We start from the raw sequence: 16135 nt of genomic DNA on the forward strand, positions 1-16135 counted from the left end.
GGGAGAGGAGAGGTCGGTGCATCTGCCGGGCAGCCCAACCCCCGCTCCGGGCTGCGGGCAGGACAGACCGCGCCGGCGCTGTGTGAACTCTGCTCCCTCGGTGTCCGCCTGCTCCGTGTGCCCCGCGTGTCCGCCGCCTCGCGGGGCCCCTCGTGCTGCTCACGCGCCGCGTGTCGGTGTGTGTCCCGCATCGTTCCGCTTTGGCCTCTGCCCACAAAATTAAAGCGGCGCTCCGTGACCGTCTCGTTAAGAAAAAGTTCTGTTGGCTTTGAAAATAAAAAGGCGGCGGCGGTTCCGTGAGGCGGAGTCCGCGGGGGGGGGGAGGGGCTCTACCTCGGGGCGGCAAAGCGGGATCCCGAGCGGGGCGGGGCGTGGGGCGGGGCGTGGGCCTGAGCGCATAATGGAGCTAGCGGAGAGGGGCGGGACAAGGAGCGCGGCGTCCAATGGGGAGCGCGCGGTGCGGCGCGGCGGGACGCGAGGTCCAGAGTCCGACGAGGAGGGCGGAGCGAAGAGCGCGGCGCCCAATAGGAAAGGGGGAGCTGGGCGGGGCGTAAGGCGTAGTATCCAATGAGGAGGACGGAGCGCAAGGCGTGGTGCCCAATGGGGGGCGGGGCTTCCGCGGGGGGCGGAGTGCGTCGCGCTGTCCGGTGCTGGGCGCTGCTGGGCCGGGCTGCTGCCTGTCCCGCTCCCTGCGCTCCTCCCCGCTGCTCTCAGCTCTCCCCGGCGGAGCGCGGCGCGATGGCGGTCGGCGGGTACGGGCGGTACCGGGCGGTGATCTTCACGGCCATGTTCGTCGGGTACACGCTGTACTACTTCAACCGCAAAACCTTCTCGTTCGTCATGCCCGCCGTCATGGCCGAGGTGCCGCTGGACAAAGACGACCTGGGTGAGTGCGGCCGCGCGGGGAGCGCAGCGGGCCGGGCTGCGGGAGCGCTCCGCTGCCGCCGCTCCGTTCCGTACCGTACCGTACCGTGCCGCGCCGTGCCGCCGCAGGTCTGATCACCAGCAGCCAGTCCGCCGCGTACGCCGTCAGCAAGTTTGTGAGCGGCGTGCTGTCCGACCGCCTGTCCGCCCGCTGGCTGTTCTCCGCCGGGCTGCTGCTCGTCGGCGCCGTCAACGTGCTGTTCTCGTGGAGCGGCTCCGTCGGAGCCTTCGCCGCGCTGTGGTTCCTGAACGGGCTGGCGCAGGGGCTGGGATGGCCGCCGTGCGGGAAGGTGCTGCGGAAGGTGAGTGCGAGACTTGCGGAGCGGGAGCGGCCCCGCGGGTAAATCCGCGCCGTGCGTTGCGGCGGCGCGGACAGCTTGCCCCTCACCACCCGCGACCAAACGGTTCTGGCTCCGAGAGCGCCCTTCGGTGAAGGGCCGATGGTGCCCGGTGCTCAATCGTGGAATTGCGGGGCGTGGGAGGGGCCTCTGGGGGTCGCCGAGTCCCCCCCCGTCGAGCAGGTGCCCTCCGTCGGTCTCTCTGGAGCAGACTGCCCCGGCTCCGGGCAGCTCGTGGCAGGGCTCCATCGCTCTGACAGCAGACTTCTTCCTTGCGTTAACGTGGATCCTATCGCAGCAGCGAGTCCTAAAGATACCCCGCAGCTCTGCCCTTACCACTCGCAGTGCAGTGCCAGCAGAGGTTTCCTATGCAGTGAGTACACAGAGCTGCACGCTGCAGATTTGCCTTTCCCACCCCATGTCTCAGTTTCATCGTCTGTAAATGGAAATAGTCCTGAGCTGGCTCACGGTACGAACACCTGTCAAGCTCCTGTGACTGACACTCGTGTAACATTTGGAGTTTCCTACGTGACCGGGGTCGAGAGGAGAGGCTCCCACCTCATCTGGGTTTGTGGAGCTGTGCTCAGCTTGCCCAGAGCGCTCAGAGTGGACTTGTATTGAGGTTTTTCAGGTGCAGCGTTGTGTTCTCCTTTCACAGCCCTCACGCCATTTTTCTTGTTGTTGCACAGTGGTTTGAGCCTTCCCAGTTTGGGACTTGGTGGGCAATCCTGTCTTCAAGCATGAACTTGGCTGGAGGCTTAGGCCCCATTGTCGCTGCTCTCGTGTCTCTGAACTACGATTGGCGCATGACTTTGTCCTTCTCTGGCTTCCTCTGCGTGATTGTCTCTTTTGTTTGCCTTGTCCTGATTAAAAATGAGCCAGCGGATGTTGGGCTGCCCAACATTGACCAAGGAACCAAGAAGGGGAAGAAAGGTGAGCAATAGCTTCAGCTGTAAGTGGGCAGCGTGTGAGATGGTGCAGTGCCTTCTGTGTGTTCTGGTACACGCATGTCACCCCCAGTGGACAGAGCTCTCAGTCCTTTCTTCCTCCTGAAATTACTGCTCAGCAGGATGCACATTTAAAGGGATGCTTTCAGCAGCTTTGTTCTGCTAAGTGCTCTACTTTAAAATTGTATATATGTGTGTGTGTGCGTGTACTTTATTTTACATGTACGTGTATGAAATAACATGATTTCTGGCTGAAACACACACACACATAAATCACACACCATGCTACATGCAGATGGGGGCTGATATTTCTGAGGCTGTGGAAGCGACGTGCAGCAGAGCAGAGGGAGGGCCTGGTCTCCCCTGCTGCACTGTTCCTCAGCCCAGTCTGTGCATGTTGTGGTTGTTTCATCTCCCAGTCTGTGTTATTTCCTCATACTGAGTACCACCCTGGTTTCATGGTGCCTTGGTTTTTATGGACTGTGAGCTGAGCCTTCCAGGGGCTAATGGAGAGGAAAAAGTGCAGCAGCAGGAAATGGCTCCTTAAGCCTTTCTCCCCTGTTCCAGAGGGCGGGCAGCTCTCCCCTCACCCCTCCGTGGTTCTCCTGACCCCTGCCTTGTGGTGGACTCTGCTCAGTGTTTTCTGTCCTAACTAGGACATCTGGTTAGTAAATGTTTGTTCAGACCACTGAGTGTGATGCTGCTCTGAAAGCAGAAGAGGCAGAGGAGAATTGCAACACAGGTTTGCTGTCAGATTTTAACGGCTAGTGGAAACTCATCCATCATCTGCACTGCCCTGTGATGCATGAGCTGCTGGACTGCTCCTCTTAATGTAAGAAAGCAGTGTTGCTTCTCCCAGGTGTTCACTGGGGAAGATAGGTCTGCAGGGCTTGTCTGTAAGACTGATGCAAAGACCAAGGTACAACCTGAAAGTCAGCATCTCTGGACGTATATCTTCCCCTGTGAGGGTGTCCTTATGCACAAATCCTCCTTGCGTGGCTTTCCATGCTGCCTCTGAGTTGGTGTGGTTCTGTGCCAGTGCTCAAGACAGTAACACTGCTCCTGATCTTCCTTACAGGTTCCCCCAGTGACAACAGCACTTTGTCAGAGCTGCTCCTCTCGCCATACCTTTGGGTGCTCTCTACAGGCTACCTGGTGGTTTTTGGTGTGAAAACCTGCTGCACTGACTGGGGACAGCTCTTCCTGATCCAGGAGAGGGGACAGTCCATGCTTGTGGGTAAGATGCGGAGCTGCACTTTAGATGTTGTGGCTGTAGCTGAGGAGGCATTGCGGAGAGCTCAGCGAGGTGCAGCAAGAGAATGCAGGCACATCCAAGTGACTTGTGTGCCTGCTCTGATGCACACAGATGTTGAAAGAAGTTGCTGATACAGTTACTGCACGTGCTGAGTGCCTCAGTGCTGCCCTGTGCCCTCCTGGCAGACTGTGCTGTTCCAGCCTAAAACTCACAGTAAGCTGGCAGCACTGAGCTTGGTCTAAATCACGGCAGCTCTGCTGCTGTGACCACAGCTGCTGTGTTGTTTGCTTTGGCTCTGTTCTAGGTAGTTCCTACATGAGTGCTTTGGAGATCGGGGGCCTGGTGGGAAGCATTGCTGCTGGATACCTTTCTGACAGAGCAGTAGCAAAAGTAAGTGAGCAGCTGTGCTGGGCAGCAAGCATAGCTTCAATCTGAGCTGCTTCTGAAGTTTCTTATTGGTGTCTTTGGGGAGTACTTAAAGATATATTTGTTTCCTCCTTCTGTAATACCTGCATCAGTGGTGAAGCAGATCGCCCCCTTGTGCAAGCATTATGTTGTTCTGGAGATTCAGGACACCCACAACGTGTAGGTAGAGAGCAGCTGCTTTTTGCTAGTAAATACTCAGAATCATGTTTCCTTCTTCTGCCTTCCCAAGCACTTCTTCTGGATGCAGCTGTATTTAAACAACCTTTAACAGCTTTGAAATGGGACTCTGAAAAATCAGACCATTCCTGATTAACCCATCTCTTTCCCTTCATGCAGAGGTAGTTTGGAGGCATGCAGCCCATCCCAACAGCATAAGCAAGGTGCTCAACAGGTGCAGTCAGGCTGGCATTGGCACTGCAGGACACAGCTGCAAGAAATAGGCTTTCCACATTTCCATGTTGAAAGAGATGCAGTGTGATTGTTGATAATTATTTTTTTTCCAGCCAGAAGGCAACTAAAGCTCAGCTCACTGGGTTCTTCTTCAGACAAAGCCAGAAGTCTTTCTAAAAGATGTGCTTCTGAAACACCACCCATGTTTCTGTCAGGGCTCTGAGGATGGCATTCATCACTATGAATATAAATTGGACGGAATCCTTGCAGGCTCTCACCCCTGTTTTCCCTGGCTGTTACAGGTCGGACTCTCAAACTACGGGAACCCTCGGCACACGCTGCTCCTTTCCATGATGGCAGGGATGTGGGTCTCCATGTTTCTTTTCCGGGTAACGGTCACAGGCAACTCACCCAAGGTAATCCATGCACAAGCAGTTGGGCATCAGTTATGTGCAGGGTGTAGGTGTGGGGGAGGCTTGCCACTTCGTGTCTGGAGGGGAACCACACAAATGCAGTGGGATGGCAGGGTTAGGTGTTGTGTGTTTGAAGGCCAACCAAGTGAAAATGTTCCTATAGGTGGCAATGGGGGAGAGGTGTAAACTGAGAGGACAGATAAACATTTGTTTTGGTGGAGAGTAACTTCAGTTTTTGTCAATGTAATGTCACTGCATTATGCTATGAGAAGAACTGCCCGTGCAGAGAAACGTAGGGCACCGCTGCTGACAGTTGGTCAGCAAGGAGTTGGGTACAACCTTTGGTAAATGCAGCTTTGGAGCTTCAGTGTGAAAACTGACCGGAGTCTGAAGTCATCCTAGCCTCAGGATTCGGCCTAGCAATGATTGTGTTGATGTTTTGTGTCAGATTTGGTGATTCTCGGCACTGAAGCTAGCTGGCAGGTTTTCTAAGCATAGACCTGACTTGAATCTGATGTGGAAATTGCTAAACAACTGAAATGTATTTTCTCCTTCTTACTCTTTTCTTCTTCAGGAAAATCACTTCTGGACTGTAGCCTTCCAACCTCTAGCTGATCTTACAGGCTTAAAAGAACATGAGGTTTCTGCTTTGCATTTCTTTCCCCCTCTGCCTGTTTCTGCTTTCACTGATCTGCTTTTTTCCAATCCTGCAAGGTTGGTTAGCACTACAGACCTTAGAAGCAGGGCATTGAGAAGATTACTGTAAGTTTTGTAAGAGAAACCTTTTCTTATACCCATTTGATTACACTAACTGACTGTAAAAAGTCTGAATTCCAAACTCTCCAGTTCTGTATAAAATGTTCTGGGGATATATGCTCACTGGGTGAAATTCAGTTACTTAAGAGGTTTTGTGAGTGTTCTCAGAAGGAATGGGCCTTCACCTGCAGGCGCTTTTCTGTGTAACTTTGGCATTTTCTTTCCTAACTCTTTGTTTCTGTTCCCCACTTGGAAAATACAATGGTACTTACTCCCTCCTGGGCATCTTGAAACAGCACTTACTGTTCATAAAGCATGCTGTAATCTGGAGATTGGAGAGTTACTTACTCTTTGTTGTCCTTCCTTAAGTGATTAGAAAGAGCTACCTGGTTCAGAATTTTTCAGAGTGTAAGCTAACAGCAAATGGAAAATGTTGGGCTTTTGTTCTTGTTTTGCTTCTGCTGTTTCTGTTTAGTAACAGAGGAGTTATCAGATAGCCTTCGTTGCTATCTGATCCATCGTTTGCACCTAAACTGAGAATGGCTTTTTTCACCAGGTGTCCCCAGAATGGTTTTTAGAGATGACCTGAGTCACAGCTCCCCTCTGTCACTTCCCAGGCTCGTTGCCCATGCCCATCTATGTTCTGGCTCTTCCTTACAGAATGGGGAATGTCGTGTGTACATAGCTTAGGGGCTGACCTGCAGCAGAGTGGGAAGCTCGCTCTGGCTAACTGGTGTGCTGGAGATGCAGCTGGGTTGTGTGTCTCAGGCTTGAGCTCTTCTGCCTGCAGACTAAGGAGTCAGTGTCAGCCAGAAAACGTCAGAGCCTCCTCCTTGTACTGTGCATGGCACCAGTGTAGCTGCTGACTTGGCAGTGGCAAAACACAAAGATCTCATTTCTCATCTCGCTTCTCTTGACAGCTGTGGATCCTGACTCTGGGAGCTGTGTTTGGGTTTTCTTCCTATGGGCCCATCGCCCTGTTTGGGGTTATAGCCAACGAAAGTGCCCCTGCAAACCTCTGTGGCACCTCCCACGCTATTGTGGCTCTGATGGCCAATGGTGAGTAATGTTCACGTCCCCTTTCCCAGAAAGTATCTGCTGCTCACGTTATTGGTGAAGTACAGCATGACCCCTTGGTGCCAAGTTAGTGGTCACAGGAAGACATCTAACAAGCAGACACACGAGTTTGAAGTCCCAGAGGCATTTCTTGGTGTATGTGACAGATTTTTGTCACATGCTTTAGGCTCAAACAACGACGAGTAACACCAAGGGAAAGTGAGAAGTTGGAGTGTCACTAGTTTTCTGTTTGCTTTCCTTACAGTTGGGGGATTTCTGGCTGGACTGCCCTTCAGTACCATTGCCAAGCACTACAGCTGGGCCACTGCCTTCTGGGTGGCTGAAATCACCTGCGCCGTTAGCACTGTGGCTTTCTTCCTACTGCGGAACATCCGCACCAAGATGGGGCGGGTTCCCAGGAAAGCTGACTGAGGATGAACTGCTCGGTGCAAAGGATGCTCCTGCACTGACACAAGTGAATGATACTTGTTTTTTATTTAACTGGCCTAAGAGTGAGTTTACCTATTGCTGCAGCCTAGATAAAAATCTCAGTTTCTCGTTCATTTTCACGTGCCTGAAGACACGAGGTTCCTGCTACCGATGGCTTTGTCCCTTGAGATGTGATAATTCAGCTAGTTTACACGTGCAGTGATTTTACTGTACCTCCTTTTTACAGCACTGTTGGTGAAGCAAGCAGTTTTCACAGCCTGCTGAAAGATACGAAGCTGGAAGTGCTGTAACATAACTGGCTTCGGGTGCTGTCACATTTCGTTTTGCCCTTGTTGATGGTCTCAGCCATTCACTGTCATTTTAGCCTCGTTGTTCAGGAGCACCTTTGCTCCGTTCGCTCATCTCTTGCAGCTGCTTTAAATGCAGCTGTCTTAGTTGACTTAGGTGAGAGCTCCCTGCTATCTCTGCCCTTGAACTGCGACAGAAGAGTGAGTAATGATTATTACAGTACAGCTCCACAGCTGATTTGAGAGCAGTGTTACTTCAGCTTTACCCTGGATTCGTTTTTATGAAGTAGGGTGTTGTTATGTTCTGACAAGTGGAACTCTGATGTAGTGCTGTGATGTGGATCTCTTCAGCCATTTAGAAATAGGCAGGGTTCCAAGAAAACTCTCAGCACTTCAGGGAAAAGCATTTAGAGAAGCTCCTTCTGTTAACTGATTGTGCACAGTGTGATTCCTGTTTACAGTGTTAATGATTTGCAAGGCAGGCAGCTGCTGCCAAGTCAGCTTGCACTGCACACTGTATATCAGCTAGGAAAACCGAGCAGCAGGTATTGCAACAGCAGTTGCCACAGGCACATGTCTTCTGCAGTTAGGTTTCATGAAAGCTACTATTTGGAGCATCGGGTTGTACTCTGACATTAAAAGATGTGTAGTCCAGAATGCTTTCAGCCAAAAACTGCATCTCTTACAGCTCTGGTCTATCTCAGAGAAAACCTGAGTGGGGCTACTGCTGACAGCAGGCAGCACTGATCACTGCACCCACCACTCTTGGCAATAACTAGTCTCAGGATTTTGGTCATGATTTGTTGAATATCCTCACGTTTTCCCCAAAGGGATTTTATTGCTTTTTGGATCCTGGAAGAGGAGACTTCGACTCGTGAAGAATCACAGGTACTTTACTGAGCAGCTTGGTTGCAAGAGTAGATGGTCAGCCTTAATTAAAATAATGGAAGTAAATGACATTTTGTATTTAATTAAATATTGTACTATCTGTGGAAATAAAAATGGAGCAGTGTCTGTAGGGCTCTGGTTGTCTTGTGGAGAACGGTGAAAGCAGAACTGTCCAAAACTGCTTACTCTTGTGAGGTGGTACTGGTGTAAATTTACAGAAAACAAGAGACCATCAATCTCTCTGAGGAATGTTTATTCTTTCTACACAGAAACCCACTGTAAAATTATAAATTAGAGCTATACAAGAAAAATTCATATATACACTCGTGAAAGGAAAGAAACATCTGATTGCAGTAAGAGCTACACTGTGTCTTCTGTTGCTCACTCACAGGCATAGGAGCTGCAAAACCAGAAAAAGCTTCTGTGGCCCAGAAGTAAAGAGCAGTAATAAATCTGTTTAAGGTAAATGTCATGTGTGAGGGACAGGACACAGAACCCAGAGGGATGGGAGGCATGTTTTCAGACTGCTGTGGTGAAGACAGCTCTGGGACACAGCTGCCAGGGGAGAAAAAGGCCCTGTTCCTTATGGAGAGAAGTCCATGCAACAAACAAATCATTTTCTATGATCCAGGTCCGAACGGTCCAGCTTTCTCAGCTGCCTCCAAAGCAAGCTTCAAGTTCTGATCAAACAATTCACATCTGAAATATTCAGAAAATCAGAAAAGGTTGGAAGGCTTCATTTATAGAACAGGCTAAGGCAGACAGCACCTCTACAATGCCTGGCTCTGCATGCTTCAAGGATTCTGTAAGTTAAGAGACAGCAAACTGACTGCTGCCAACCTTGGACTGGCTGTCAAGTAAGAATAAAGCTTCTCATGGGCTCTAAGACTATGTTAGGACAGCAGGGATCGTACCAAGGAGAAGCAACTTCCATTTCTTCTGTAGTGCAGCACTGGAATAAGTGCTGATCACTGCCACATAGAACCACAGCATCATTATGAGTTGGAAGGGACCTTTAAAGGTCATGCAGTCCAACTCCCCTGTGTACCTGCAGCAGTCTCTGTTTTCTATCATCTCCGCTTTGTTCAGGGCTGTGCCAGCACTTGTTATTACACAGGCACAAAATAAAGAGGGGCTGAGGCTGCTTTATCAGCAGCAGGCTTCTCCCTCACCTGATTGGCATCTCCAGGGAGTAGAAAGGATTCTTCAGAGCATAGTCAGAGTAAATCTCATAGATCTTCCGGAGCAGGGCATCTATCCCTGCCTGCCTGGGGTCAGCAAGCACTACAAACTTGATCCCTGGGAGCACAAAGAGGAGCGTGAGGAGGGCTGAGCCCTTGGCAGCCCTGCAGAGCCGAGCGGACCGGGCAGTACCTGTCAGCGTTTGGAAGCAGTGCAGCTTGAAGGTGTCGGTCTCCAGCATCTCGATGCCCGAGCTGCCCACCTCCGGGGAAAGCTGCGAGCCGATGGCGAACAGCCTGTGAGGAAACGGCCCTGAGCCCCCGGCCCTCCACGCCCACCCCCCGGCCCCGCCGCCCGCGTCTCACGAGTGGAACATGGAGGCCAGCATCAGCTTCTCGTTGGAAGAGAGGCGGTGGCGGCCGAAGCGGATGGACACGGGGTAGTTGGCGGGGTTAGCCAGGAACTCCAGCACATCCTTGCCGTCGGCCGTCAGACGCCCGTTGACCTCGGCGCCGTTGATGGCGAGCACGGCGTGGCCCACTGCGGGGACAGCGCGGTGTCAGCGGGGCCCGGCGCGGCCCGGCTCCCCCCCCGCCCCGGCGCGCACCGCGGATGCCGTCGCGCTGCCCGAAGGCCACAACGACGCGCTCGTCGCGCGGGCGCAGGACCAGGTCCAGCGGATAGCTGAACGTCTTCTCGGTGTCGCTCCGCGGCGCGTAGTGGTCCAGCTGGTAGATGAGGCCGCCCGCCTTGTTCACCACGTACACGCTGAAGATCGCCATGGCGCCGCCGCCCGCGGAAATGACGCCGTCGCGCCTGGCGACGGCAGTGACGTCATCTCGCTTCCGGCGGAAGCGACGTCGTTCTCTCCCCCCCCCCCCCCATCACGGGGACTTCCGGCCGCCGCGCGTGTGGAGCTTCCTTTCTCGGCCGACATCTTGGGAGCAGCAGCGCAGCATGGTGAGCGCGGGGCGGGCGGGCGGCTCGGCGCGGGCGGCTGTGCGCTGCCGCCTTCGCTCATCGTCCTTTTCCTTCTCCCGCCTCGCAGCCGCCCAAAGACGACAAGAAGAAGAAGGACGCGGGCAAGTCCGCCAAGAAGGATAAGGACCCGGTCAACAAGTCGGGCGGCAAGGCCAAGAAGAAGGTGGGAGCGGCGCCTCGGGCCTGCCCGGCACGGCCCGAGCCGCGGCCTGGCTGCGGGGGGACGGGGGGCCCGCAGCCGTCGGGCTGTGGATGGTGGGGGTAGCGTTCGGTCCGAGTAGCACCACGCTGCTTCTCTTTGCGTGCCTTTACAGTCCTCCTGTTTGTGAGGCGAGCCAGGTGAGGGCTCCGAATAACCGAGCCGGGTCTTTAGTTACAGCTTAGGAGATGGCTTAATGGTAGGTTTCTCTCTTTTTTGAGTAGAAGTGGTCCAAGGGGAAAGTGAGAGATAAGTTGAACAACCTTGTCCTGTTTGACAAAGCCACCTATGACAAACTGTGCAAAGAAGTACCCAACTACAAGCTCATCACACCAGCAGTTGTCTCAGAAAGACTGAAGATTCGAGGTTCTCTGGCTCGAGCTGCACTCCAGGAACTGCTTGGTAAAGGTAAGCACTCGAAATGCTGGAGGAACACCAGGCTGCTGGAATTAGGTGTTCTCATCACTGCTTTACTTCATGCTGTACCTGAAGCACAGCTCAAGTAAATAATTGGGTGTGTTTTCCAAAAGCTACTGCCTCCGCCTGCATTTCAGAGGCTCTGATGTAATTAGCAGTAATGCCATATCAAGAAAATATTGTAGGGATAGGTTGTAATGCAGCCACTCCTGGGCTTTAACAAAAGCACTACATGCAGCTGTGTGCTCAGTCATTATCCCTGTTAACACTGGGATTTTATTCTTTTTAGTGGAAACAGGCTTTGATTTTTAATGTTTAGCATTATGAACCCCAGGGACATTTCTTGGCCCACTGCATTAAAGCAGCCCAGGACAGCACAACATCCTGGCATCACACCATCTCGTTCACAGGTTTGATCAAACTGGTGTCTAAGCACCGAGCCCAAGTGATCTACACCAGAAACACAAAAGGTGGGGATGCACCTGCTGCAGGGGAGGACGCGTAGGAAGGTGAGACTGCATGCTGTTTGTGTACTGTTCTACCACATCAGGGGCTAGCAAACAGCTGCATGGTATGTGATGTGTGTGTCCATGCTGCTAGGGGTTGGTTGCTTTTCCACTCTGTTCAGGGGATGGTGCTTGCACTCTTAATGGGGAGTTCCTGGAAATGTTAGACACAACAGTAAATTCCTCTAATTCTGGAGGGCTGTGTTGTCCCAGTAGATCTCTCCCACCACTGTGTGCTTCAGATCGTACATCCTTGCATGAGGAGCACTCATGTTTAAGCACAGATCCCCAGGCATTTGAACTGGTGCCCTGATTTGGGACTTCTTGCTTTGCAGGTTCTCCAGCGACGTCTTCAGCCATGTCATATACAGATACATACAATAAAACTATTGAATTAATTCTTTTGCTTCTTTTATGTTATTAATACATTACTCATGGTAGATTCTGGTACAGATCAGGGTTTGTCTCATTATACCAGCCAGTTTTTGACGGGTTTTTTGCACTTACAAAGCACTGCAAATGCATCATAACATTCTTTTATCGTGGGAAGGTTTTAGCATCACTAGCTGCTATAAGTTATGAGACACATCCAGTTTTAAGATGAAAACAAAAGCCTGTGTCTTGTATAGGGTAGGGTATTTAGATTATTTGTTTGAACTGCCTCTAACCAGCTGTGACCACGTTCCTTTACAAGAAAACAAGATTGATCAGGGCAAGGGAAGTGTGCATAACAGCCCAAAAAGTAAAGCAAAAGCATATTTAGTGTAATAACTGCCTGTATAAGGGGGTAATTAATAATGTAATAAGGGGGTATTTAGAGTAATAACTGCCTGTTCCCCTGCATAAGGGGGAATTTCTGTCTATGAAGGCACTGCTTAGGCAGGATCTGCCTTTGTATTGTCTGTCACTTCAGAAATCAATGCCTGGATACATGCTACACTCCATTCAGAGGGAGAGGGGGTCTGCTGCAGCATCCCCTTGCCAAGCAGCTTTCACTAATAGTGCTCAACTCATGGCATCCCTAATGATAGCACCTTCCAAGAGTCTCAATGCATCTAGACAAACAAATACATGAGTATCAAAAAAGAGGCACTGTCAGAAGGTACAGCCACCTACAGTCCACCTTTTCACAAAGGTCAGAGTTCGGTTAGTTCTGTGTTCCTCTTCTGATCACCTTTTTTTCTTCTTTGCCCCCGATTCAGCTCTAAACTGATGCCTGAAAGAGAGCATAAATGTCAGCATTCAACAGTCTTTATAAAACAGGGGTGATGAAAGAAAGCTGCCTCATCTCACGAGGTACTGCTGTATGTGATGACTTGTTCTGTCAGTTCAGTGAACTGTGCTTCCCAGCAGTATCTTCAGCTAGTTCATGGACACCACAGAGTGGCTTAGGTTGGAAGGGACACAGCAGTGCAGGTGGGGCCTTCCAGGGGCACAGCAGAGGGGGACAACCCCTCCCCCTCCTCTCCCTGCTGCCCCCCCTCTGTTGCTGCAGCCCAGGGCACTGTCGCCTTCCGGGCTGCAAGCGCACACTGCTGCCTCATGTCCCGCTTCTGTCCATCAGGACCCCCAAGTCCTCCGCAGGGCTGCTCTCAAGGAGCTCTTCTCCAGTCGGTGCTCATGTCTGGGACTGCCCAACCCAGTGCAGCACCTTGCACCTGCTGAACCTCATTAGGTCCACGAGGGCCCACTTCTGAAGCCTGTCCAGGTCCCTCTGGATGGTGTCCCTTTCTTCTTTTCCGTCAGCTGCACCACTCAGCTCAGCATCCTCTGCTCACCCTCAATTTCAGTGTCAGTCTTTGCTACTTAAGCTTACCTGGACTGCCACCTCCTGCCGTGATTCCAAACCCGGCCGAAGGAAGGAAGCCAGCTGTCACCTGTCTGAGAGGTATGGTCAAAATTGGCACCGACACGCTCTGCTGGGAGCTTTTTGAGCTTCTGTTTCTCCTCTAAAAGACAATTCGGGGAGAATTTTTTAGTCAAATTCCTTTTTCAGTGCATTAATAGAGTGAATTTAAAGTTACACGTATACAAGCTGCTTACTTTGCTTGAGAAATTCTTCATATGAAGGTCCAATCTGTTGTTTGCTTCCATCCTCATCTTCCTCTGTCAGCCAGGGAGGTTTTGCTCCTGCAAGTCAAAGGGAAAAAGCATTTAACCTCTGCAGCGAAATTAGTGGCCCAGCCTGAGATGGAATATTCCCTCTTCCCTTTTGTATTGTCAGCTCGCTCTGTTAAGCAGTGAAGGAAAAGTAAACACTGTGTTTCGTGAATAAGTTTTTTCCAAGAAAGAAACAAAACATCTGGCCTGCCTTGGTGAAGGCCACGGCAGATCACACCTAAAGAACTAACCGAACTGTTCCTCTGCACAGCCCCACAATATGGAAGGGCTTTGTTATGGCATAACAGTAGAGTAGCAAAAGAGTGAGCACCTTTGGTTATGCTGTAATCAGTCCAAAACTGCTTTAGGTTATGCCTTAGAACCCTTGAGTTGTCAGAGTACTCAGAAAAGGAGCTGAGAAGCAAACATTACCTGTATGAACGTTCCCTTTCCCTTCTGATGCCTGTTAAGGAGAACATAAAACAGTAATTAGGAACTGATGCTTCTAAGTGCTGCTGTGAGCAGGGAAAGACACTGCACACACCATACACAAATACCTGAGAAATTCCAGCACTAACTTCTGCTACAGGAAGGGGAACTATTCTCTCCATCTCTAGGAGAGCTCTTTTCAATTATGTTTGCTTCAACGTAAGTTACTGCTGGGTAACAATCCAGCTCCCTGTCTGCCGGACCACAAAGATTCCTTTTTCACTGGGGTGACTGTAACCCGCCCTATTATTTTGTAACACAATTCGCAGCTACTTGAATTCAACTCATTAGCGACATTTTGCTCCCACCTGGTGGCCAATGAAGGTCAAAGCCTGGCCTGATCCCATCCAGCTTAAATCTGCTCCTGCCTGCACCACGCTTGGGCCGGGCAGCTCAGCACAAGAAGTGTCCCTGAAACACAAAAGAGATGCAAAGCAGGCTGAGAGATGGAGCCTGAAGCAGCACTGAGGTGGTGTTCAGAAGTTTATGCTATAAGAAACAGGAGAATTGCTCTCAGAGTACAATAAGTGTACTCAAAGCGAGCACAGTGCATTTGCATGGCAATTACTCTTACATACCCCTTTGTGGGGAGGAAAATTATTTGTCTGGGCATATATTGCTTGCTGTAGTTTAGGTAAAAGTTGGTTAAGGACGTGAATGAAGGGACGGTGCTGGGATGAGGGATTGGGGCAGGCCACGATTCAGGGACGGGGCTCTTACCGGGCGGGTCCTGCGGCGGAGCTGCAGCCGGGAGGTCCCGCACAACACTGCGGCTCTGGCGGAGGCTGAGTTGGATTCAGGAAAAAGCAACGAGATCCCCGGTACTCAGCGGCGTCCCTCCTCCCCCCCTCCCCCCCCCAAACCCCTCCCGGTGCTCGGCGCAGCAGCGCTGGATACGGCTCAGCTCCGCGGCACCAACCTCGAGGGCCGCCCGCACGGTGTCCCGCTGCCGCCGCTCCGCCTCCCGGATGCGGGCCGCCATCTGCGGGGACAGAACGGCGCTGAGGAGCGGTCCTTCCCCGGGGGTGCGGGCGTTCAAGGGGGGGGGGGGGGGTTGAGCATCACCTGGCGGATGCTCTCCTCCTCGCGCTCCTCGTACGCTCCCACCGCGCGCTCCATCGCCGCCGCGAACCGCGCGTGCTCCTCCTCCGCCACCACGAAGCGCTCCCGCAGCGCCGCTTCCACGCGGTTCTCCCGACAAAACCGCGCCGCCTCCCTCCGGTGCTCGGCCCTGGGGACGACGACGACACCGTCAGCACCGCTCCCACCGCACCGCTCCGCGCCGCTCTCCCGCTCCTACCCGGCCAAGTGCTGCAGGAACCCGGCGTGGGGCACAACCACCGCTCCGCTGCGCGCGTCCCTCCGCACGCCGCGTCCGCAGCACGGGCACCACGCGCAACGCTCGTGCTCCGCCGCATCGTAGCGCCGCACGTCCGCGCCGTCCACCGCCGCCCGCGCCGCCGCCACCTCCTCCTCCAGGCGGCCCAACGCTTCCCGCAGCCGCCGTCGGTGCGCGGCGCTGTACAGATGGCGGCGGCCGGTGAAGGACGTGCGGCGGCACAGAGCGCAGTAATACACCGCCATGGCCGCCCCTCCCCCAACAACCACACAACGCGGGGAGGAGCTTTCGGTTAAGCCCCGCCCACAGCCGCAGGCTGTGGGCGGGGCTTAACCGAACGCTCCTCCACCGCCTTAGTGCGCCCCCTCGCGGCTTGGAGGCCAAAGGTTGCATCGCGCAGCGCGCTCGTACCCCCCGCATCTCTCGTCTCTGTGAAGCCGAAGTGAAAAAAGAGCACAAATCGGATCCCTGCCCCTCCTCTCAGATTTCTGAACCGCTTCAAAGAGGGGCCGGGACCGATTGAAGCAGTGCCGGGCCGAGCTGCCGCTCACCTCGAGCGCCCGCTTCCCCACGGAACAAAGCGCGGAGCTCCGCTTTGATTTCTCCGTTTGAAAGAAATAGGGGACGGAGTTTGAATTGTTCTGCGGCTGTTTCGGTGCGTGCCGGTGTCGAAACGGTACCGGTGGCCATCACAGCCCTCCCAGCCTGAGCTGTGTGAGCTGCTGGATCCCCAGAGACCATCGAGTCCAACCCTCTGCTAAAGCAGTTCCCTATGGCAGGTCACTCAGGTGG

General features: G+C 52.9%; 4 protein-coding genes across 6 annotated transcripts; 2 read left to right on the top strand and 2 right to left on the bottom strand.

Moving 5' to 3' along the window:
* Nucleotides 1-708: 708 nt before the first annotated feature.
* On the top strand, nucleotides 709-8256 carry SLC37A4 (solute carrier family 37 member 4). Of its 2 annotated transcripts, XM_065738387.1 has the most exons (9): nucleotides 709-886; nucleotides 994-1226; nucleotides 1952-2195; nucleotides 3288-3446; nucleotides 3769-3854; nucleotides 4583-4696; nucleotides 5268-5333; nucleotides 6370-6508; nucleotides 6771-8256. In XM_065738387.1, the coding sequence occupies exons 1-9, from the start codon at nucleotides 739-741 to the stop codon at nucleotides 6935-6937; spliced, it is 1356 nt and encodes a 451-aa protein (XP_065594459.1). In that variant the 5' UTR covers nucleotides 709-738; the 3' UTR covers nucleotides 6938-8256. The 2 variants fall into 2 exon arrangements, with proteins under 2 accessions (XP_065594459.1, XP_065594460.1); XM_065738388.1 differs by lacking the exon at nucleotides 5268-5333.
* A 403-nt stretch (nucleotides 8257-8659) lies between these two features.
* On the bottom strand, nucleotides 8660-10095 carry TRAPPC4 (trafficking protein particle complex subunit 4). 2 transcript variants are annotated; one of them, XM_065738390.1, is made up of 5 exons: nucleotides 9920-10095; nucleotides 9678-9852; nucleotides 9505-9608; nucleotides 9303-9429; nucleotides 8660-8829 (listed from the first exon to the last, which is right to left on the bottom strand). In XM_065738390.1, the coding sequence occupies exons 1-5, from the start codon at nucleotides 10092-10094 to the stop codon at nucleotides 8751-8753; spliced, it is 660 nt and encodes a 219-aa protein (XP_065594462.1). In that variant the 5' UTR covers nucleotide 10095; the 3' UTR covers nucleotides 8660-8750. The 2 variants fall into 2 exon arrangements, with proteins under 2 accessions (XP_065594462.1, XP_065594461.1); XM_065738389.1 differs by having other exon boundaries at nucleotides 9303-9608.
* Nucleotides 10093-11814, top strand: RPS25 (ribosomal protein S25). Its single transcript, XM_065738297.1, has 5 exons — nucleotides 10093-10171; nucleotides 10278-10456; nucleotides 10717-10900; nucleotides 11320-11418; nucleotides 11751-11814. Exons 1-4 carry the CDS (start codon nucleotides 10093-10095, stop codon nucleotides 11412-11414), a joined length of 537 nt encoding a protein of 178 aa, XP_065594369.1. The 3' UTR covers nucleotides 11415-11418; nucleotides 11751-11814.
* Nucleotides 11815-12299: 485 nt separating this feature from the next.
* Nucleotides 12300-15604, bottom strand: CENATAC (centrosomal AT-AC splicing factor). Its single transcript, XM_065738399.1, has 9 exons — nucleotides 15305-15604; nucleotides 15070-15235; nucleotides 14924-14986; nucleotides 14725-14789; nucleotides 14313-14415; nucleotides 13948-13978; nucleotides 13459-13545; nucleotides 13232-13364; nucleotides 12300-12631 (listed from the first exon to the last, which is right to left on the bottom strand). The coding sequence occupies exons 1-9, from the start codon at nucleotides 15586-15588 to the stop codon at nucleotides 12586-12588; spliced, it is 978 nt and encodes a 325-aa protein (XP_065594471.1). The 5' UTR covers nucleotides 15589-15604; the 3' UTR covers nucleotides 12300-12585.
* Nucleotides 15605-16135: the final 531 nt, after the last annotated feature.

This window comes from Cyrtonyx montezumae, unplaced genomic scaffold, assembly GCF_038088225.1.
Source record: "Cyrtonyx montezumae isolate F1298 unplaced genomic scaffold, pur_monq_1.0 scaffold_22, whole genome shotgun sequence".
NCBI lineage: Eukaryota > Metazoa > Chordata > Aves > Galliformes > Odontophoridae > Cyrtonyx > Cyrtonyx montezumae.

Excerpts from the sequence above, each read along its gene's own strand:
- SLC37A4 (XM_065738387.1), top strand. The coding sequence starts at position 739 with ATGGCGGTCGGCGGGTACGGGCGGTACCGGGCGGTGATCTTCACGGCC. Across the intron at positions 887-993 it reads GCTGGACAAAGACGACCTGG|GTCTGATCACCAGCAGCCAG; the intron begins GTGAGTGCGGCC and ends GTGCCGCCGCAG. Across the intron at positions 5,334-6,369 it reads CAGGCTTAAAAGAACATGAG|CTGTGGATCCTGACTCTGGG; the intron begins GTTTCTGCTTTG and ends TTCTCTTGACAG.
- CENATAC (XM_065738399.1), bottom strand. The coding sequence starts at position 15,588 with ATGGCGGTGTATTACTGCGCTCTGTGCCGCCGCACGTCCTTCACCGGC. Across the intron at positions 14,790-14,923 it reads CCGTGCGGGCGGCCCTCGAG|CCTCCGCCAGAGCCGCAGTG; the intron begins GTTGGTGCCGCG and ends AATCCAACTCAG. Across the intron at positions 13,365-13,458 it reads TGAAGAATTTCTCAAGCAAA|AGGAGAAACAGAAGCTCAAA; the intron begins GTAAGCAGCTTG and ends ATTGTCTTTTAG.
- RPS25 (XM_065738297.1), top strand. The coding sequence starts at position 10,093 with ATGGCGCCGCCGCCCGCGGAAATGACGCCGTCGCGCCTGGCGACGGCA. Across the intron at positions 10,172-10,277 it reads TCGCTTCCGGCGGAAGCGAC|CGCGGGGCGGGCGGGCGGCT; the intron begins GTCGTTCTCTCC and ends CAGCATGGTGAG. Across the intron at positions 10,901-11,319 it reads CCAGGAACTGCTTGGTAAAG|GTTTGATCAAACTGGTGTCT; the intron begins GTAAGCACTCGA and ends TCTCGTTCACAG.
- TRAPPC4 (XM_065738389.1), bottom strand. The coding sequence starts at position 10,094 with ATGGCGATCTTCAGCGTGTACGTGGTGAACAAGGCGGGCGGCCTCATC. Across the intron at positions 9,853-9,919 it reads GCAGCGCGACGGCATCCGCG|TGGGCCACGCCGTGCTCGCC; the intron begins GTGCGCGCCGGG and ends CTGTCCCCGCAG. Across the intron at positions 8,830-9,302 it reads TCCCTGGAGATGCCAATCAG|ATGTGAATTGTTTGATCAGA; the intron begins GTGAGGGAGAAG and ends TGAATATTTCAG.